The 22,586-nt window shown below is 50.6% G+C and overlaps 3 protein-coding genes across 4 annotated transcripts in view; all 3 read left to right on the forward strand.

Annotated features, from left to right (window-relative positions):
* Positions 1-13,883, forward strand: part of SLC22A14 (solute carrier family 22 member 14) — a 31,103-nt gene extending 17,220 nt beyond the window's left edge. For both annotated transcript variants that reach the window (XM_067753860.1, XM_067753859.1), the window contains one exon: positions 13,605-13,883. In XM_067753860.1, coding sequence (XP_067609961.1) covers positions 13,605-13,655 — 51 coding nt within the window. In that variant the 3' untranslated portion in view covers positions 13,656-13,883. The remainder of the gene's footprint in view (positions 1-13,604) is intronic.
* On the forward strand, positions 5,226-7,202 carry LOC137232248 (uncharacterized). Its single transcript, XM_067753820.1, has one exon. The coding sequence runs from the start codon at positions 5,593-5,595 to the stop codon at positions 6,637-6,639; it is 1,047 nt and encodes a 348-aa protein (XP_067609921.1). The 5' UTR covers positions 5,226-5,592; the 3' UTR covers positions 6,640-7,202.
* A 3,550-nt stretch (positions 13,884-17,433) lies between the features above and the next one.
* Positions 17,434-20,404, forward strand: LOC137232261 (solute carrier family 22 member 14-like; the record flags this gene model as incomplete). The annotated part of the gene is made up of 2 exons (XM_067753863.1): positions 17,434-17,639; positions 19,449-20,404. Coding segments are annotated over 2 exons (582 nt in total), but the record flags the coding sequence as incomplete, so codon positions are not given.
* Between the last annotated feature and the right edge of the window lie 2,182 nt (positions 20,405-22,586).

Below are 22,586 nucleotides of genomic sequence, written 5' to 3' on the forward strand. Positions count from 1 at the left end.
GTTGGGCTGGAGATTGAGGGGTGTGGAGGGTCCTTGAAGGGCTGGAGTGGGTGGGATTTTCCCTGGGAGAAAGTGTATGGGGAGCCAAGGGCAGAGCCTCTGGAACCCCAGCATTAACCCCATCAGAGGAGATCCTCAAAGAGATGTCAGAGAGGTGGGCAGAAAACCAGAAGGCAAGGTGTTGAAAGGCAAGAGTTCAAGGACAAGGGAATGGTCAGAGTTGAAGGCAAGAAAAGTGAGGCTGGAGAAGGGTCTGTTGCCCTTAGTGACCTTGGCGTGGCTTCCGCGGAGCGGCAGGAGGTGACACTTTCCCAGTGTTGGACTGAGGCAGGCAGGGGGAAAGTGAGGACGTCTGTGGGCAGCTAAGGCAGAGTCAGGGAAGGGTCTCTGATGTTTTTAATGGTAGGGGAGTCACAGACCTGAAAGACGGAAGCTATGAAGGGACAACTGATGGAGCAAACTTGGAGGAGTAATGAGGAGGGACTGGGCACAAGAGCAAGACGGCACTGCTTACTATGGGCAGGTGGCAAAAGGAGAGGAACGGGGCTTCCCTGGTGGCGCAGTGGTTGAGAGTCCGCCTGCCAATGCAGGGGACACGGGTTCGTGCCCCGGTCCGGGAAGATCCCACATGCCGTGGAGCGGCTGGGCCCGTGAGCCGTGGCCGCTGAGCCTGCGCGTCCGGAGCCTGTGCTCCGCAACGGGAGAGGCCACAACAGTGAGAGGCCTGCATACCGCAAAAGAAAAAGGAGAGGAACAGAAGAGAAGGCAGATAGGGAGGTGAGAGGGAGCAAGCTGAAATCACCTTGTTAAGGGTTAGGCAGTTCTGGGTGAAGAAATGATCATACTGAATCTTGACATGATCACATGTTATCTTGACAAGATGGGCGTGAGTCTCCTGTCCCAGAGGCTGGAGGGAGGGGTGAGGGAAGAGGCTTCAGAGGGTCAGAATAACTTGCCCAAGGTCACACAGCTAAAAAGTGGGAGACCTGGGATGTGACTCAGCCTCTCTGGCTCCAAAGCCCCTGCATTTTAACCACTGCACCGTACACAGTATGGATTGTAAGAATTGGGGTTACCAGTTAAAAGTGAGGGCACATAGGTGGCTTGGAGACCTTCCAAATTGTGCAGAAGCTGGAGACCAGCTTTAACAGTCGTTGAGATACCCCTAATGAGTGTGAGGACCTGGACCCAGTTGATGCCAGGTAGCATGGCATGTAGCTGGGAAAGAGGGTTGCATGACTTGATCTATTTTTTTTTTTTGGTGAGGGGGGAGGTATAGTTGTTTTACAATGTTGTGTTAGTTTCTACTGTACAGCAAAGTGAAGTACTATTTTATACATATTCGTGTATCTATGTCAGTCCCAATCTCCCAATTCATCCCACCACCACCCCCTCATGACTTGATCTTAAAACATTTTTTAAAATGTTATTAATGCAATTGATGCATATGGTTAAAGATTAAGTAGTATCAAAAGGTTTGTGATGGAAAACAAGTCAACAATTTCAGCTCCCCTCAGCCCTCAGATCCTTTCCCAGAAGCCATCACACTGATCTCCCTTAGGGCTTTCTTCCAGCCGATGTCTACATAGTTCTACATTCTATGAGTAGACAGCTTATTGAATGGGGCACCATTTTTCTTCAACCACTACCTGCAGACATGTCCTGTCAGCTGTCCCTCGCCTGACACTTGACAATATCTTGGGCAGGTTGTGTCTCTTTCCCATCATTCTTGGTTGTAAGAAAAAGTCTCATTTTGATCATTAAGCTTCACTGGCAGTCATTAAAAAATCCAGTCATGTCCCCATTTAAAACTTGGTCTTATATCCAGTTCACACCTTCTCCCTGGTGGCTAGGTAGCTCAACCTAGTCTGTTCTGACCTTTGCTTTCCTCCTCTGTCTCCCTGCTCTGATATTCCAGGTTCCCAGCATCAGAGAAAAACGACAAAAGATGTGTCATCAATGGTCAGTGTCCTCCGTAGGGCAGATGTTCAAATGCCCCAGGAGCCCATCTGTGGGTCTTCAGAGTGTTGGCATTTCCAAATGCTCCAGGCACTGTCGTTGTGACTTCCTCCAGCTCCTGTCCCTAGCAGTTCACCCCATAGCCTCTTTCTGCAGAGGTCTTCTCGCCCTAGCACATGGGGTGCCTTCAAGACATCACGGTCCACTTGGCTAAAAACTCATTGGCCCCCACCCCGCAGGATGCCACTGTGGGCTGCTCACACCAACCTCCTGCCTGACCATACCCAGAGGGAGAAGGGACCCCAGTCTCTGGGTTTGTGTAAGTCCTCCAAATTCAGGAGACACACAAGGACTCTACCAGAAACTCTTCTGTCTAGAGTACAGGTACCAGGGCAAGCCCACAAGTTTCTGAATCAGGAAGCTCCAGCCAGAGAATGGAAGGACAGACTCCCTTTCTCTAAGGCAGTGCCCTTCACCAGGCTTGACTTGGTGAGCAACGTAGGGAGGGGAAGAGATTCAAGACCCTCTCACTTCCATGAACAGGAAATTTCCAGCCTTTCTAGATGGCCAAGGGAGCTGGCTGCTGGGCTGTTTTGTATTATTATTATTTCTTTAATAAGTCCTGTCCTGAATGTGGTAAAACCTCTCTTTAGAAGATGAGGTTATCAGCCATTCTTACTAGCTTTGGGACTTAGCTGAAATTCCAGGCAAAAAAGGCCTTCGTTTTTTTCGTGATAGCATTTGGATTTTTTAAAAAATTTTATTTATTTTTTGGCTGTGTTGGGTCTTCGTTGCTGCGCGCAGGCTTTCTCTAGTTGCGGCGAGCGGGGGCTACTCTTTGTTGCGGTGTGCGGGCTTCTCATTGCGGTGGCTTCTCTTGTTGCAGAGCACAGGCTGTACACGCACAGGCTTCAGTAGTTGTGGCACGTGGGCTCAGTAGTTGTGGCTCTCGGGCTCCAGAGCGCAGGCTCAGTAGTTGTGGCGCACAGGCTTAGCTGCTCCGCAGCATGTGGGATCTTCCTGGACCAGGGCTCGAACCCGTGTGCCCTGCATTGGCAGGCGGATTCTTAACCACTGAGCTACCAGGGAAACCCTGGAATTTGTTTTATGAAAATAAAACTGCGAAACATTCTCAAACGGTTTGTTTTTTTTTTTGGCCACACCGTGCATGGCATGTGGACTCTTAATTTCCCAAGCAGGGATCAAACCCGTGGCCCCTGCATTGGAAATGCAGTGTCTTAACCACTGGACTGCCAGGGAAGTCCTCAAGTGGTTTTGAGGATACAAGTTAGAGTTTTCTTTTTTCTCTCCTGTCCCCTACATTATCTGTGTCCTTTGGGGTCCATTTTTTTTTGACTTATTTGGGGCCCTTTTTAATTGGAGAGGTTTTGTTTACTATTTGGTGACCTTGGATCATCCTTTCTTTTTTCTTTTTTTTTTTTTTACGGTACGCGGGCCTCTTACTGTTGTGGCCTCTTCCATTGCGGAGCACAGGCTCCAGACGTGCAGGCTCAGTGGCCATGGCTCACGGGCCCAGCCGCTCCGCGGCATGTGGGATCTTCCCGGACCGTGGCACGAACCCGTGTCCCCTGCATCGGCAGGCGGACTCTCAACCACTGCGCCACCAGGGAAGCCCCCATCCTTTCTTATTTAAGAGTAAGTCACTAAGAAGCTAATGGGGGAAACTGCGCAGGAGCTCGTTGACTGGTAATCCTTTAGGGCAATAGATTGCAAATTGATTGGAGCATCAGAATCACCTGGGGACTTGTTAAAACATTGAGGATAGGGCCCGGCTCCCAGAGTTTCTGGCTCAGTAGGACTGGGATGGGGCCTGAAGACCTGCATTTCCAGCAAGTTCCCAGATGATGCTGATGTGGTTGATCCACTGATCACACTTTGAGAACCACTACTACTGGATGATCAAATGTCAGGTACCTTTTCCCTGAGGGATCCCAAAGCCAGTGAGTTGCCCGGCTCAGGCTGCTCTGCTCCCCAGTGGGGCTGGAGGCTGGTACCCTTGTTATCATCATGGAACTTCTGCTCAGTTCCCCTATTTACCCTCAGCCTTGTCCTTGCTATTGATGCCTCTCTTCTTCCTCAGCCTTGATGCCAAAAACTCGGCCTCTGTGCACCAGTGCCAAATTGAATTTCAGAGACAGAGTTTTGTTTGTTTGTTTGGTTTGGTTTTTTGGCTGCATTTGGGTCTTCATTGCTGCATGTAGGCTTTCTCTAGTTGCGGCGAGCGGGGGCTGTGGGACTCGAGGGACATTGTTCCAGCTAATGATTAAGAACTCTCCAGACAATAGGGGCTTCTTAGACAATGGGTGAATTTCCAGGATGTCCGGCCCCCTTCCGAGAAGGAGGGAGATAACAAAATGTAAAAAAGGTGTCTGTCAAAGACCAATCAGGCAGCTGGGGACAAGTTCCCTCTCTGGTCCGAGCCTAAGCCGGGACCAATCAGCAGGAGAACACAACCAAATCTATAATTTACATACGGGGAAGTGGGAACCTATAAAACTGACATATTCGCGCCCAAAAGGGTTCCTTCTTCGACCTCCTGCGTGAGGACCAAGGAACCCCGGTGCACCGGCCTTCAATAAACCTCTTGCGTTTTGCATCGACTTCCGACTCTTGTTGTTTCCTGGGCGAGTCGAAACTCCTAGGAGACCGCGCAGGTCTAACATTTGGGGGCTCGTCCGGGATTCCACACGCCCCGGACCACAAGAACATCGGGAGTTGGAGGTACCAGGTAAGCTCGAGCTTGATTGTCTGTTTGTCCCTTGTTCTTTGTGGGCCATTATCGGAGGAAAGCCGTAAGAATCGGCTTATTATGGAATCTGTATCGGACCTCTGGCTAGGCAGACGTGCTAATAGCCGGCGTCCATGAGCCCTAGGGGACGCCCTGGTGGCTCATCTGGAAGGAGAGGCAAACTCTGTCTCCCCTTCACTCGGTTTCGGCAGTTCCCTTGGTGATAACTGCCATCTGAAGAAGTTTCGGTTTTGAAGCGAGCTCGCGGTGGCCCATACGTATATGTGTTTCATGGAGTTTTAACTGTTTCTGTATTGTGGTCTGTTCTTCTTCTCTGACGGACGACAATGGGACAAACTATGACGACTCCTCTTTCCCTTACCCTAAGCTATTGGACCGAAGTTCGGGCCAGAGCCCATAATTTTTCGGTAGAGGTAAAGAAAGGAAAGTGGCAGACTTTGTGTGCCTCTGAATGGCCAACATTTCAGACAGGATGGCCCCCCAAAGGATCCTTTTTATTAGACAAGATTAAGCTGCTGAAGTCTAAGATATTTAATATAGATCCCCACGGACATCCAGACCAAGTACCATATGTCTTGGTCTGGGAAGATTTAATTCTCTCCCCACCTCCGTGGGTCCGGCCCTTTGTTTCCTCAACAGGTACGTCCGCGCATACATCAGCAGCGTCGGAGATATTAGCCTTAAAGAAAAACCCCAACACGGAGAAGCTACCCGACGCCCCGGATCTACCGAAGGCGATTTATCCTGACCCGCAGTCCGATTTGCTTCTTTTGGATTCCCCACCCCCTTATCCTCCGGCCCCGAATCCCCTACCACCTAGAGGACCCCCAGCTCCACTGCCCTCGGCACCAAGGGAACCATCCATGATGGAAGAAGAAAGGGGTCCCTCAGTGGGCACTAGGAGCCGGAGGGCTATCTCCCCGGACTCCACTGCCCTACCTCTTAGAGAATATGGCCCCCCCGATGGCCAAGGGAATAGACCTCTCCAATATTGGCCCTTTTCCTCTGCAGATCTTTATAATTGGAAAATGCATAACCCAACTTTTTCCGAAAATCCACAGGCCCTTACCGCTTTAATAGAATCTCTTGTTTTCTCCCACCAGCCCACATGGGATGATTGTCAGCAGCTGCTCCAGACTCTCCTAACGACTGAGGAGAGGCAACGGGTTCTTTTAGAAGCCAGAAAAAATGTATTAGGCGCCAATGGGCAACCTACCCAGCTGCCTAACGAGATTGATACTGGTTTCCCACTCGTCAGGCCAAACTGGGATTTCAATGCCCCGGAAGGTAGGGAGCGCCTGAAAATGTATCGCCAGGCTCTGGTGGCGGGTCTCCATGGAGCGGCCAGACGGCCCACTAATTTGGCTAAGGTAAGGGAAGTAACTCAGGGGCCCCAGGAATCGCCAACTGTGTTCCTGGAACGTTTAATGGAAGCCTTTAGACGCTTTACCCCTTATGATCCAACTTCGGAGGGACATAGGGCTACTATAGCAATGGCTTTCATAGATCAAGCGGCCCCTGATATTAAGAAGAAATTACAGAGGCTAGATGGCTTGCAGGGATTTTCGCTTCAGGAGTTAGTAAAAGAGGCAGATAAAGTATATAACAAAAGAGAAACAGAGGAAGAGAAGGAAGAAAGAAAGCAGAAAGAGCAGGAAGCCCGTGAAATAAGACGGGATAAGAGACAGGAGAGGAATTTAAGTAAGATACTGGCCACTGTGGTTGGAGGAAGAAATATAGGGGATAGAAATAGGCAGGAAGGGCGAACGGCAGACAGAAGGCGGCCATTAGACAAGGACCAATGTGCCTACTGTAAAGAAAAAGGACATTGGGCGAGAGAATGCCCTAAGAAAAAGAATGGAGGAAGGCCAACCAAAAACAAAATCTTAACATTGAAAGAAGAAGACTAGGAAAGTCAGGGCTCGAACCCTCTCCCCGAGCCCCGGGTAACTCTTAAAGTGGAGGGGGAACCTGTTCAATTTTTGGTAGATACCGGAGCCCAGCACTCCGTCCTTCTCCACTCAAAAGGTCCTATCTCAGCTAAAAGGTCATGGGTACAAGGAGCCACTGGGAATAAACAATATTCATGGACCACACGAAGGACAGTAGATCTTGGGATTGGACGAGTAACCCATTCATTTTTGATTATTCCGGAATGCCCCTATCCTTTGCTGGGAAGAGATTTACTCTCCAAAGTAGGGGCTCAAATCCACTTTCAGCCAGAAGGTCCCACCATAACTGATAATAAGGGAAGGTTACTTCAAATATTGACTATGAAATTAGAAGATGAATATAAATTATACGAGCAGCCTTCATCCTCACGAGTTAATGTTACTGATTGGGTAACTCGGTTCCCTCAAGCCTGGGCAGAAACTGCCGGAATGGGGATGGCCAAAAATCGGCCCCCGGTGCTAGTGGAACTCAAGGCAACTGCCACCCCAATAACGGTCCGTCAATACCCCATGAGTAGAGAAGCCAAAGATGGTATCCGTCCCCATATACAGAGGCTACTAGACTTGGGCATCTTAATAAGATGTCAATCAGCATGGAACACCCCTCTCCTGCCGGTAAAGAAACCAGGAACAAATGATTATCTGGCCGGTGCAGGATCTACGAGAGGTAAACAAACGGGTGGCAGACCTCCACCCCACAGTTCCAAACCCTTACAACCTCCTGAGCACTCTTCCACCTCAACATATGTGGTATACTGTTTTGGACCTTAAAGATGCTTTTTTCTGTTTAAGACTCTCTCCCCTGAGCCAACCCTACTTTGCCTTCGAATGGAAAGATCCAACATCGGGAATGTCTGGTCAGCTGACATGGACACGGCTACCTCAGGGATTTAAGAACTCCCCGACCATCTTTGATGAAGCCCTCCATCAGGATTTGGCATTATATAGAGAATCAAATCCCCAGGTAACATTACTCCAATACGTTGATGATATTTTATTAGCTGCTGAGACCCAAGAAGATTGTATCAAGGGTACTGAAAAACTGTTAACGGAACTTGGAACCCTGGGATATAGAGCCTCAGCCAAGAAAGCACAAATATGCCAACAACAGGTCAGTTACCTGGGGTATCTATTAAAAGGGGGGCAAAGATGGCTCGCGGAGAGCAGAAAGGATACGGTGGCCCAAATTCCGGCTCCCAAAAACGCCAGGCAGGTTAGAGAATTTTTGGGGACGGCCGGATTCTGTAGACTATGGATTCCAGGGTTTGCTGAGCTGGCAGCCCCATTGTACCCCCTAACCAAAAACAGCACTCCTTTCGTTTGGGGCGATAAGGAACAACGGGCTTTTGACAAAATCAAATGAGCTTTACTTTCAGCTCCAGCCCTAGGACTGCCAGATGTAACCAAACCTTTTCATTTATATGTGGCCGAAAATAAGGGCATTGCAAAAGGAGTATTGACTCAGAAATTGGGTCCCTGGAATCGCCCAGTTGCTTATTTGTCAAAAAAAATTGGACCCTGTGGCATCAGGATGGCCTACCTGTTTAAAGATAATCGCTGCAGTGGCCGTTCTAATCAAAGATGCTGACAAACTAACTTTAGGACAAAATCTAACGATAACAGCTCCTCATGCCCTGGAAAATGTAGTCCGTCAACCACCGGATAGGTGGCTAACTAATGCCAGGATGACCCATTACCAAACCCTGTTGCTAAACTCAGATCGCATCAAGTTTGCTCCAGCCACAGGACTCAATCCAGCCACCTTGCTACCTGATCCTGACTTGGAAGGCTCCACCATCATACATGATTGTCAGGAAGTACTAGCCGCAGCACACGGCAGTAGGCCAGATCTGATGGACCTGCCCCTCCCTGATGCTGATTTCACCTGGTTCACGGATGGGAGCAGTTTCCTGGAGGAAGGTAAGCGTCGAACTGGGGCAGCCGTGGTAGACGGAAAACAAGTCATATGGGCAGCGGCGCTACCACAAGGGACCTCAGCCCAACGAGCTGAATTAATTGCCCTGACGAGGGCATTAGAGATGGCAGAGAATAAAAAAGTAAACATCTACACAGACAGTAGATATGCGTTTGCTACCGCTCATATCCACGGTGCCATTTACCAACAGAGAGGGCTACTAACTTCAGGTGGCAAAGAAATTAAAAACAAAGACGAAATCGTGGCTTTGTTGACTGCACTCATGCTTCCTACTAAAGTCAGTATCATCCACTGCCCTGGACATCAAAAAGGAAATACCCCAATAATTAGGGGAAATAATATGGCTGACCAAGTGGCCCGAGAAATAGCATCGGGAGAAGTCATTTTAGGACTGTCAGATAAAGTTCCTGAAAAACCAGGCCGCGATGAAGAAATCATCCCGGCCACAACAAAAGGAACTTTGTCCCCTCAGCAAGCAGAATCCATGTTACAACAGATGCACAGATGGACACATTTGGGGACTAAAAAGATGGTAGCCTTGTTACAAAAAGCCGGGTACGAAACCCCTGGAATGACAAAATTAGCTGAACAAATTGTGCAGGAATGCGTCCCATGTCAACAGGTAAATGCTCGCAAAGGGAAACTTGAAACTGGAAAGAGACTCAGGGGGGACCGCCCAGGAACTTACTGGGAAGTGGACTTTACCGAAGTGCGTCCTGGAAGGTACGGTAATAAATACCTTTTAGTTTTTGTAGACACTTTTTCAGGATGGATAGAGGCTTTCCCAACAAAGAAAGAAACAGCTGCTGTAGTAGCCAAGAAGATTTTAGAAGAAATTTTTCCTCGATTTGGAGCATCAAAGGTAATAGGGTCTGATAATGGTCCAGCCTTCGTCGCCCAGGTAAGTCAGGATGTGGCCAGATATTTGGGGACTGATTGGAAATTACATTGTGCCTATAGACCCCAAAGTTTAGGTCAGGTAGAAAGAATGAATAGGACTCTAAAAGAGACCCTAACTAAATTGTCCTTGGAGACTGGCGGTACCGATTGGACGGTGCTCCTTCCTTTGGCCCTATTCCGGGTTAGAAATACACCTTCCCGATACCATCTTACTCCTTTTGAAATATTATATGGTGCCCCGCCTCCCCTCCTCACTTTAGGAAAAGAAATAAAACCTGATTGTCAAAATAACACTGACTTATATGCTAGGCTACTGGGACTCCAATTGGTCCAGAAAGAAATATGGTCCCAACTCGCCAAGGCCTACCAACCGGGAACACCGGGAGAAACTCATCCTTTCCAAGTCGGAGACTCCGTATACGTCAGTCGGCATCGAACCCAGACGTTGGAACCTCGATGGAAAGGACCATACACCGTCCTCCTCACCACCCCAACGGCCATAAAAGTGGACGGCATCGCTGCCTGGATCCATGCTTCACATGTGAAGGCTGCACCAGCGACGGCATCATCAGGATGGCAGGCCCAAAGAACCGACAACCCGCTCAAACTCAAGCTTCTACGAACCTAAGACTTATAATTTTGGTTTTACTGCCTTTACTGACTGTAAGTGATTTTAGCCCTCACCTCCCCCAACGTTTAACTTGGCAGGTAATTTCTCAGACTGGAGATGTAACCTGGTCCATTAGTCATACTGCACCCCCCTGGACCTGGTGGCCAGATCTTTTTCCTGATGTTTGTAAATTGGCTATAGGAGCATCTTATTGGGATACAGAAGATTCTCATGATATGAACACTGCCCCTTCCAAAGTTTCGGAAACTGATTGGTTTGGGCCGGGTTGCAAAAATGCAGGCAAAAGAATGATGCTTGGTATCCTCACTTTCTACGTATGCCCCGGGTTCCACCGCCCTTGATCTCTGAATTATAAATGTGGTGGAACTGAAAACTTTTATTGCAAAAGCTGGGGAAGTGAAACTACCGGGGATACTAATTGGAAACCCACCTCAACTTGGGATTTTATTACTGTAACGGCTAATTATTCTCATAATGAGGATACCGGACACCGGAGTAAATGTTCAGGATGGTGTCATCCCCTTAAAATTTCCTTTAGTAATCCTGGAAAAAGAGATAAAAAATGGATAAATGGTCATTCTTGGGGCGTTAGATTTTACATGAGGGGATATGATTTAGGAATATTAATGACCCTTAAGCTAAAGATTGAGACTCCTGCTCCTATATCAATAGGCCCAAATCCCATACTTGGCCCCCCTTTGCTTCCCCCGGCCCCTTCAGCTACGTCAGCAAAGAATGAGACTAATGAAACCTCTGGATCCAAAGAACCCACAGTTAAGCCTGGGACTCCTCAGGATAGGATGCTTTCTTTGGTGCAGGCAGCCTTTACGGTTCTCAATGCTACAAACCCAGAGGCTACAAAATCATGTTGGCTTTGCTATGCTGCCCCTCCCCCTTATTATGATGCTATAGGATATAGCTCCAACTATACTAATTCTACCTCCTCAGACCAATGTCGATGGAAGCAAGAAGGGAACAGTAAATTAACCCTGTCCTCGGTTTTTGGAAATGGTACTTGTATAGGAACACCTCCCCAGTCCCACAGACACCTGTCATGATTTTAGCCTCCCTTCAGGCTCAGGATATCTTGTACCTCCTCAAGATGGATGGTGGACATGTAACACGGGGCTCACCCCTTTTGTCTCTTTACAGGTTCTTAATACTTCAGCTGACTTTTGTGTGTTAGTGCAATTAGTCCCTAGACTTATCTACCATTCAGACTCATCCTTTTTAGATGAATATGTAGGAAAAACAAAAAACAAAAAACAAATGAGAACCTGTAACCCTCACATTGGCTGTCCTTCTAGGACTAGGAATATCTGCCGGGATAGGAACAGGAACCACAGCCCTCATACAACAACCCCAGTATTATGCAAGTTTAAGACAGGCTGTAGACATCGACCTTCGAGCATTAGAAAGTTCCATAACTCAACTAAAGGAATCACTCACCTCACTTTCAGAAATGGTGTTGCAGCCTAGATTTGCTGTTTCTTAAGGAAGGGGGATTATGCGCCGCTCTAAAAGAAGAATGTTGCTTTTATATTGATCATTCAGGAACCATTACCAAAACCATGGATAAACTAAGGGAACGCTTAGATAAAAGGCAAAGGGAGAGAGAACGAAAAAGGATGGTTTCAATCATGGTTTGATAAGTCCCCCTGGTTTACCACCTTAATCTCTACTCTGTTGGGACCTCTTATTGTTTTATTGTTGATTTTAACTTTTGGACCATGTGTTCTAAATCGCTTGATAGCATTTATTAGAGAACGTATCAGTACTGTACAAGTTCTAATGTTAAGACAACAGTACCAAAGTTTACGAACAGAAGGTTGAGATTCCATGATTGGAATCAATAGTCACAAGAAAAAGGGGGGAATGTGGGACTCAAGGGACATTGTTCCAGCTAATGATTAAGAACTCTCCAGACAATAGGGGCTTCTTAGACAATGGGTGAATTTCCAGGATGTCCGGCCCCCTTCCGAGAAGGAGGGAGATAACAAAATGTAAAAAAGGTGTCTGTCAAAGACCAATCAGGCAGCTGGGGACAAGTTCCCTCTCTGGTCCGAGCCTAAGCCGGGACCAATCAGCAGGAGAACACAACCAAATCTATAATTTACATACGGGGAAGTGGGAACCTATAAAACTGACATATTCGCGCCCAAAAGGGTTCCTTCTTCGACCTCCTGCGTGAGGACCAAGGAACCCCGGTGCACCGGCCTTCAATAAACCTCTCGCGTTTTGCATCGACTTCCGACTCTTGTTGTTTCCTGGGCGAGTCGAAACTCCTAGGAGACCGCGCAGGTCTAACAGGGCTACTCTTTGTTGCGGTGCGTGGGCTTCTCATTGTGGTGGCTTCTCTTGTTGCAGAGCACAGGCTCTAGGGTGGGCCTCAGTAGTTGCAGCACGCAGACTCAGTAGTTGTGGCACGCAGGCCCTAGAAAGCGTGGGCTTCAGTAGCTGCGGCGCACAGGCTCTAGAGCACAGGCTCAGTAGTTGTGGTGCACAGGCTTCGTTGCTCCGCGGCATGTGGGATCTTCCTGGACCAGGACTCGAACCTGTGTCCCCTGCATTGGCAGGCAGATTCTTAACCACTGTGCCACCAGGGAAGACCCTTGGTGACTTTCTTGAGGACAGTTTTGCAGCCTTAGAGTGGAGAAGGATAACAGGGTGACTGGTTGCTGGCCCTGGGTCTGGGGGGAATAGGAGCAGGGGCAGGTAGAGGGGATGACATTGTCTCTAGAGTTCTGGGTGTGTGTGTACAGTGACCAGCCACAGAGTCCAGGCTGGGGCGGGAGGAGGGACAGTTGCAAGAACACAGCAGGGGCTGATGGCATAGTTTTGTCAAGAGTGCCTTATCAGGTTCATACTAGCTCTGACTCTGTGACCTTGGGCAAGCCCTTACTCCCAGAGACTGAGAATAAAATGGGAATAATCATACTAGGTCGGGGCTTGGGAAGATTAACAAACTGATAAGATAAGGGCACTTAAGTGCTTTAAATGTTAATCTGTGTGGATTCTTCAACCTGGTAGCATCGGGAAGAACCAGGGGCCTTTTGAGGTCAAAGGCAATGGGAGATGTGGCGGGGAGGAGATGGGCCAGAGTGGAGACCACTCACCGAGGCAGGGGCTGGGCCCTGGGGTCAAACCTGGGCTCCTGCCCCCATACTCTCCAGGCTATTAGGAGATGGAGAGGAAACAGGAGAATTCCCCAACTACAAGAACGAGGCTCTATTAGAGGGTGTAGACGGGGAGGACAGTATGCCTGGCAGGTGGGGACAACCCCCAAGATAGAAAACAGCTCTTAGAGGTGGCTCCGAGGAAAGGAAGCCGTAGTGCAGAGGCAGCCAGTGGGCAGGGTGTCACTGAGCAGCAGTGGGTACTGTGTATGGCTTGGGCAGGGGACGGGCTGACTGCCGGGGGTGGACGAGGGAGACCAAGGTTGATGGTCGCCTTCAGGGCCTCCAACATCTGAGTCACCTCATGCTGGAGCAGGATGGCCACCGCTGAGGCTGGGATGGTGCCACCTTGGATCTGCGGGGCATCTTGGAGTGATGGGTAAGAGAGGGGCGGGCCATGCAGGATTCTCCCAGAGTCCCCACGGTGGCGGATGACGAAAGGGAAGCTGAAAGAGGCCAAGCAGGTGCTGTGCTATGCAGCTGGTGTGAACAAGAAGACCATTCCTGTAAGTCTGCTGGATAAGGTAAGAAGCTTCAGGCCTAGAGTGGGACCAGGGCAGGGGGCTATGCAAGGGCCTCTTCCCTCCTCATCCTTTCAGGTAGGACCTCGGCCCAAAGGGTGTCCCCAGCCCACTGCTTGAGGAGCATGGTGACAGCAAAATCAAGCCCTGCCAGGGGAAAGACAGAGGCCAGGCTGGCCCTGTGGGGGGCAGGGGGGCCTCGTGAGTCCTGTTGGGGGAAGGAGCAAACTGGGGTCTCGGCCCTGCCTCTGGCTGGTCCTGCTTGTCCTATAGCTGCAGCTGCCTGGAAAGAAGGTGACTACGGCCTCTATCCTGGACTTCTATAGCAACAGGCACCTCCGCAAGGTGACCTTGGTGATGTGCAGCATGTGGTGAGTACCCAGCAGGGACTGCAAACGGCCTTGCAGGCCAGGGGTACAGGGAGACGATGGGCGTGGGCAGGCTGCAGGGGGAGCATGGCCTGAGGACCCTGGTGCAGCCTGCAGAGCCCAGATCGCTGTGCTCATTTCTCTCCTCCATTGCCACCCTGCTGCGCTCTCCGCTGCCTCTGTCTTTATTCCTGGCCCCGGCTTTCTGTGTGTGTCTCTTTCTCTAAGTGTCTCTCTTCTGGCAGTGAATTCCAGGCTTGCTATCGGTTGCAACTATTATATGCTGAGCCTCAGGATGAAGGAATTGGGAGTGAACATCCACTTCACACAAGTGATTCCTGGCATGATGGAGGTGCCCGCCCGGCTGTGCTGCATCTTTCTCCTTGAGCAGTTGAAGAGGAAGCGAAGCCTGATTTTGACTTTCTTCCAAGGTGCCCTCATGTGCTTCCTTAGCCTTCTGCTCCCCTCAGGTACAGCTTCCCCTAACCTCCCACTTCAGCTCCCTGATGCCACCCCCGGCCTTCCGGCTTCCTCAAACCCCTCCCTCCTGCCTCCTGCCCCTATCCAGCCAACAAAACACCTTGGCAGTTAGCCTCATGCATCCAGACCCCACCTGCCCTACAGAGGCCCCTGCACGTCCTGAGCAGGGGCCATTCTCTAGAGCACTGCCCTCTCGGAGGGGAGGGGGTATCCCAAACAGGGCGCTTGCAGCTCCCAGAGACCTGGGAAGGGAGGACGTGCTGTCCAGAGGAATCGTCCTTGTGCAGGAGAGTGGGCAGCCTCCTCCTGCCTGATTCCAACTCCTGTCAATAATTAAATGTGAACAGATGCAGCAAAAGTAGTCCTTCAACTGCTACCCCTGCCCTGTCTCATCTGTAGTCTCACCAGGAAAAAATCACTTGCCCACTGAAGATTGAGCGTAACATTGGGCCAAACTCTCAGGAACAATTCTTGCATGGAGGCCACTCCTTCCCAGGGCGGGCACAGTGCCCTGCGCCCTGTCAACTCAGAACTAGGGAAGGAAATGGGAGGGTGGGCTGGCAATATTTTCAGAATTTCAAAGAACCTTAAGACAATGCATATGCTCCAGGTCACAAGGCTAGAAGAGTGTGGCGGGGCTGAGGATGTGGACATCAAGATGTCAGTGTTGGGGGCTTCCCTGGTGGCGCAGTGGTTGAGAGTCTGCCTGCCGATGCAGGGGACACGGGTTTGTGCCCCGCTCCGGGAGGATCCCACATGCCGCGGAGTGGCTGGGCCCGTGAGCCATGGCCGCTGAGCCTGCGCGTCCGGAGCCTGTGCTCCGCAACGGGAGAGGCCACAACAGTGAGAGGCCCGCGTACTGCAAAAAAAAAAGATGTCAGAGTTGGGAATATCCTGCCGGCCCGGTGGTTAGGACTCCGAGCTTCCACTGCAGGGGACCCCGGGTTCAATCCCTGGTCAGGGAGCTAATCCTAATCCCGCAAGCCACATGGCATGGCCAAGAAAAAAAGATGTCAGTGTTCATTCACCTGATCAGAATTGCTGACCGCAAGAGCCCCCTCAGCCACTGGGGCCGGGATGGCGGAGCCTGGATGCGGGGTCCACCTCAAGGGGCTCCCTCACTTTCCCTGGGGTCTGGAATTTTGTGTGTCTTGACCTGGACTCTTCCTCTCCCAGATGTTGGCAGTGTTGACAGGCTAAAACAAGATGGGGGAAACAAAGCCATTGTTCAATTTCTATTGTTTGGTGGTTTTTTAAAAAAGTGGGTCTATAATGAGTCAAGCAGAAACGTCTGAAACTCTCACATGTGTGAGAGGAACTAGGAGGAAAATCCCCAATATATAAAATTAGATCTCCGGTTTCATCCCAGAGCCAAGTAAAGCCAGACCCAAAGTGGGGAGTGGGGAGGCCTGGGGCAGGGTCCAGCAGAGGCTGATGGGGAAGGAGCTGAAACTCCTGGCTCCAGGTCAGTGAGCAGGGCGTCCAGCTCCCAGCTTCCCCAGGCCTGAGGAAGGGCGTTTCCCAGGCTCTTTTCTTCCTCCTCCAATGTACATGTCTGGAGTTGGGCATCCCGGAACGTCTAGCTGTGCAGGCCCCAGGGACCAGGCTTGCAGAGGATGAAGGGGAAGTGGGGAGAGCCCTGAGCAGGGAGCCCGGCACACAAGACGCAGGCCAGGGGCTGAGTGCATGCTTCAGGAGGAGCTGGCCGTGGGGTGGGTGAAGCTGGGTGAACATGTGGAATACAGGGAGGCAGAGGTGCAACAGCTGAGTCCACACAGTAGATGGTGGCCTGAGAGGCCACAGAGGTCCCCACTCCACTGACCAACTCTCCCGCTGTAGATGTACTAATTCCCGGCCTGGCTGGGCCTCTAGCAGACTGACCCTCCTCTGAGTCTCCTGGCCAGCTGACCAGGTGGTCTGGGTAGACCTTCAGATGCCTTCTAAGAGGGATTGAGGGAGGGCCGGTGGGCAGGCCCCCCAACCTGCCCCGAGGGAAGGATGGCCACATTGTCTGGCCACAGAGTTGAAATCCCTCTTGGTCTTGATAATTGTGCTTGGAGAGTTCAGCCTGGCCGCCACGGTCACCGTGTTCTACATCTACCCTTCTGAGCTCCTCCCCACTGTCCTCAGGTAGGGGGCCTGGTGGGTGATGGCCGTGGGGGCATGGGGAGTGTGGGGCAATAGCAAGATGGGTAACAGCAGCTGAGATTGGGCAATCACCTGCTGAGAGGCACCCTGCTAAGCAATTTACATGGGTTACTCCATCTAACCCTCACCAAAAAAAATCCCCCTAACACCATGATTAACCCTATTTCAGACAGGAAATCAGAGAGATAAGGGCACTGGCTCAAGGTCAAACATAGCAGGTGGCAGAAGTGGGATTTGGACCTAGGCAGTCTGACTCCAGTCCCTGACTTGCACTGACTGCCTGAAATGTGACTGGGCCGCTCTGAGGTTCAGGCCCTTCTCCACGGGGGCCCTTGGTGATGGCTGCAGTATCCTCCTCCCCACCCTCCCACGCATACCCACGCTATGGTGTGTGGTCTTACTTCTCCCACTCCTGGACCCATGAAGAAACTACTACCTACCTTGCAACAGTAAAGAACTAAATTCTCCAAGGTTGCACAGTGAGTTGGGACAGGGTGGAGATGAGGGTGTGGGGTTTTCCCTAAAACCTTTTTCCACCCTACCCAGTCTCTGGGCCCAAGAAGCCCCCAAATGAACTTTCACCTCCCCTTCCAGGGCGACAGGTCTGGGGCTACTGTCTTTGGTCTGGGCTGCTGGAGGTATCTCATCCTTGATAGTCGTCAACCAGAACATCGCCATCCTACCCGTCTTTCTCTGCTGCATCTCAGCCTTCGTGGCTTTGTTCTTCTGCGTCAAGCTGCCAGAAACGCAAGATCAGCCCATCCCTGACAGCCTGGAGCACCTTCCGCCAGAGAGAAGGTAGGTGTGTGAGGCTTCTGGGCTCTGGTCAGAACAGGGCCTCGTTCTCAAGCACTGTCCATCCCTGCCCCTTCGCCAGAAGGGCCTATGATACAAGGGCTACTCTATGTCCACAGCAGACTCCCTAGCTCTACTGGATGCTGCCACGTACCTCTGTCCAGCTCAGCCTCTGCCAGCTCCCATCCTGCCTGGCTCTCCTGACCTAGCCTGGGCCACGTCTTCTTCTTTCTTCATCCCCTGGTGCCTGTCTGGACTGGGGTGATGCCCTTCGAAATACTCAGGGCTCCCTCCCCTCCCAGGGCACAGGGGACTGGCTTGGAACCAGCTTTCTGAGTACCTCTCCATTCATTTCTGAACTCCCAGGTGCTCACAAAGGACCCAGTCTTGATTTACAACTCTGGCCTCTTGGCCCCAGTAGCCCGGGACCCCATGTGGGAAATGTGCTCCACCCAACTGCTTCATGGGCACTTCTGGTCTCTGGTCTCCTAGTGCCACTGGAGAAGGCTTGTCGTGATTGGTAGCACCATCCCTTCTGGGATTTGGGCCAGCAAAGCCCAGAACTCTCTTCCTGGACCTGAGCAACAGGGAGGAGCAGAGGCTGCTTCATGTCCTACAGTGCCCTCTGCTAACAGCACAGGGGCCTTTGGCCTTCCTCAGTCCTCCTCCCCACCACCCCCTCCTCCTTGCCTCCTTTTTCAGACTCTCATTGATACCACCTCTGCTAGGCATTGTACCAGGGCTGGTAAGAAGTCCCCAGGCTTAAGTAAGCCATAGTTTATAGGGAGACAGATACGCAAACAGTTATCACCAATGGACTCTGACAGAGGGATGTATAGGACGTACAGGGACCCCAGGAGGGAGAAACTTTAGTTTGGGGAGTTGGGGAAGGTTTCCCAGAGAAAGTGATATTTGAGTAGGGCTTTGAAGGATGAATAGGTGTTTGCCCCATTGTAGAGGGTGGGAGTGCCATGCAGCAGAGTGACAGCATAGTAGGTAAGAACACAGGCTCTGGAGCCAAAGGGTCTGGATTTCTATCTCTGCTAACACTTCCTAGTATGTGCACAGGGAAGTTACCTAATACTTCTGAGACTCAGTTTCTACGTTTGCAAAATGGGATGATAACATAGTAATAATAATAGCTAAGCTGTATGAAGCATTTACCATGTGTCAGGTCCTGTTCTAGATACATGCCTTTTCACATTTCATCCTAACAACCACCACATACAATAGTGACAGGTCCTGTCACTATCCCTCATTTTACAGGTGAGGAAACTGAGGCACAGAGAGGTAAAGACATGGAGCTGAGCCTTCCTATCTCATAGGGATTTGGGAAGGTTACACCCATATAAAGTGGTTGGAGGAATTTCCTGGCGGTCCAGTGGTTAGGACTCTGCACTCTCAATGCAGAGGGCCTGGGATTCGATCCCTGGTCAGGGAACTAAAATCCCACAAGCCACATGGTGTGGCCTAAAATAACTAACTAATTAATTAATTAATTAATTAAAAAATAATAAAGTGGTTGGCACAGTGGCTCGAGGCAAGTGCTCAGTAAATGCTCGTGATGAAGATGGTGGACAGCGTCCCAAATATGCAGAAGAGTGAAGGGTCTGACTAGGGTTGGGAGATGGAACAGGTCTGCTCCTGGAGGTGAGGGTCCCTCCCGGGCTCGTGGTGAAGCTTGGCTGGGGACCTGCCAAGGCGTGGGAAAGACCCACCTCTCAGGAGTGCAGAGCCAGGCCTGGCCGGTGCTGCTTTTCTCAGCTCCCAAAAAGATGCAGCTCATGAGTTTTTCTCCAACGGTTTCTTCAGGACCTTGAGCGAGGACATGTCGAGCGAGGACATGTTATGTGACGATGTGACAGAGGAAGTGGCCAAGAACACCATTTTCAACGCCACGATGACAAATATGGACCAAGACAGTCTCTCCAACCTGTCTTTGCAATCTGGAGAAGGGGAAATAGACAAAACAGGAGGACTGAGGGCCAGGCCCCCAGATGATCTCGGGCTGGAGTTGAGTGGCCGGATCTGGGGCTGTGGATCTCAGACCATGATTTCCGGTCCCAGTCCAGCTTGGTGGGGGCAGGGTCAGTCCTGCCCCGAGGCCAGCCCTGGAGATCCAAAAATGGCCCCTTCTCGGGGAGCTAGGGTGAGATTCATTCCAATAAAGGTACCACGTTGGACTTGAGACGACTAGGTCAAAATTGGCTGTGTCTGGAGGACCCAGAGGCCCAAGCCAGGAGGAGAGTAGTTCAGACAGGCTTTTCAGAGTCCTTAATGTCTTAGCTGACCTCTGAGGACGAGGAGTTGTCTGATTGGGGGGTGTGGGTGGGCCGTGTCTGTGAGGGCCGGGAGTGGGCAAGGGCGCCACTCGCCTCCATGCTGCCCACATCTTTTTAGCCCAGGCGTCCACTAGTGTGGGTGGTCTTCCCACTCAGGTGCAGGCTGAGGACAGGTTCCACAGCCCCGCTGTGTGTGTGTTCACCTGCCAAGGCAGGGGTGGAATATAAAGGAATAATGAGAAATTCTCCCTTTTGTGCCATGGCACAAGGGCTTTCTCACTCCTTCTGCTGCTCCCAGATAAGCACGGCCTTGGGGATTACCTATCTCAGTCTCATCCTCAGGGAGTGGGGAGCAGGGTGTCTCCCCTGATGATTCCATCCTGGCTGACCTCTGACCTCCACTACCCTGAGGATAAGCCCTCAAGCCCCAGCTCACTGTCCTGACTGCCCTGAGGGTGAGTCTGCATTCCCAGCCAGCATGCGCCACCCCCCCCCACCCCCACCCCCACCCCCGCCAGGCAGGATCCAGGACTCCTCATCCACTAGTCAGACCTGGAAATCTTTGGGTCAGGCCCTGGGCTCCACCTCCTATCTCCCTGAGAGGAGAGTCCCTGAGGGTAGGGGTGGGCTCTTCTCTCCCTGCTCAGTTTATTTGGAAGATCATTATTAGCTTGCAGGGAGGTGCTAACTGCTGGAGCTGCTGCGGGGAGGAGAGAAAAGAATGTCCGCCTTCATGGAGCCTGAGGTCTCCCGGGCAGAATTGGAGAGCAGCACAGCAGGGTGCAGCTTCTGGTACCCTGGCCCAAGCACACTGCTTTGGGCGTGTGCTCCCAAGCTTCAGGACAGCAACAAGCTGGTGCCAGGCCTTCCTCTTAAAATATCATTTTCTTTTTTTTTAAATTGAAGTACAGTTGATTAACAATGTTATGCTAATTTCTGCTGTACAGCAAAGTGACTCAGTTATACACATTCTTTTTTTTTTTTCCTGTTTTTTTTGGCCACGCTGCGTGACATGCGGGATCTTAGTTCCCCCAATCAGGGATCAAACCTGGCCCCCCTTCAGGGAAGCATTGCGTCTTAACCACTGGACCGCCAGGGAAGTCCTTACACTCTTTTTTTTTATATTCTTTTCCATTATGGTTTGTCCCAGGAGATTGGATATAGTTCCCTGTGCTATACAGTAGGACCTTGTTTATCCATTCTAAATGTATTAAAATATCATTTTCTGATTTCTCTGTTCTTTACCCAGTTTCCCAGGATTGCCTTCAAAGAGGGGTTTGAAGGGCCCAGAAGAAGAGGTCTCGAGAAGTCTCTGCTCACAGGACGACAGGATACGTTAAAGGCCTCCCTTGCTCTTTCTGTGGGAGGCCTGTCTATGAGCTCTGGTGGCCAACATATTAGCTATGTTTAAACACCTCATCTCACATTGCTTTGCTGGAAGGATTCAGCCAGTACTGCAGGAACAGTAGGAGGAGATGGGTCAGGACAGAAAACTGATGGGGCAGCATGGCCACAAGATGTGACTGTCGGTAAGACCTAGTACACCCCTACTCGACTTAGATATTCCTTAGGTGGCCAGGATTTGTCAGTCAGTTCCAGATAGGACCTAGTTTGCTTATCTGATCAATGGCTAATATTACCTAGAGTTTGGCATTGTATACTTTAACAGACCATAGGCTAGCCACTAGCCAGATACGGCTGTTGAGGGCTTGAAATGTGGGTAGTTGGAGTTGAGATGTGTTGTGAGTGTAAAAAACACACTGGAGGGCTTCCCTGGTGGCGCAGTGGTTGAGAGTCCGCCTGCCGATGCAGGGGACACGGTTTGTGCCCCGGTCCGGGAAGATCCCATGTACCGCGGAGCGGCTGGGCCCGTGAGCCATGGCCGCTGAGCCTGCGCGTCCGGAGCCTGTGCTCCGCAACAGGAGAGGCCACAACAGTGAGAGGCCCGCGTACCACAAAAAAAAAAAAAAAACACACTGGATTTCAAAGACTTAGTACAAAACGAAACCAAACCCAAAAAATATGTCACCAGTATTTTTTATATTATGTGTAAAAATGATAACATTTTGGATATATTGAGTTAATATTAAAATTAATTTTACCTATTTTTTAAAACTTTTTTTAACGTGACTGGCAGAAAACATAAAACTACACACGTGACTTCCATTTCCATAAATCTATCGGCCCCTTGGATTCCCTGTTTTGTGAAGTACTTGGTCAAGTTTCTTGGCCTTTTTTTTTTCTGGCCACGCCGCACGGCATGTGGGATCCTAGTTCCCCAACCAGGGATCAAACCTGTGCCCCCTGCGCCCCCTGCATTGAAAGTGCAGAGTCTCAACCACTGGACTGCCAGGGAAGTCCCTCTTGGCCATTTTTGCTTTTTTCTTTCTTTCTTTTCTGTATTTATTTATTTATTTAGGCTGCACTGGGACTTAGTTTCGGCACGCAGGATCTTTGTTGTGGCATGTGGGATCTTTTATTTTCCTTTTTTAATTTATTTACTTATTATATATTTATTTTTGGCTGCGTTGGGTCTTCATTGCTGCGCGCAGTCTTTCTCTAGTTGCGGTGAGCGGGGGCTACTCTTCGTTGCGGTGCGTGGGCTTCTCTTGTTGCAGAGCACGGGCTCTAGGTGCTCGGGCTTCAGTAGTTGTGACTCACGGGCTCT

The sequence above is a fragment of the Pseudorca crassidens genome, chromosome 10, assembly GCF_039906515.1.
Source record: "Pseudorca crassidens isolate mPseCra1 chromosome 10, mPseCra1.hap1, whole genome shotgun sequence".
In the NCBI taxonomy this organism is placed as follows: domain Eukaryota; kingdom Metazoa; phylum Chordata; class Mammalia; order Artiodactyla; family Delphinidae; genus Pseudorca; species Pseudorca crassidens.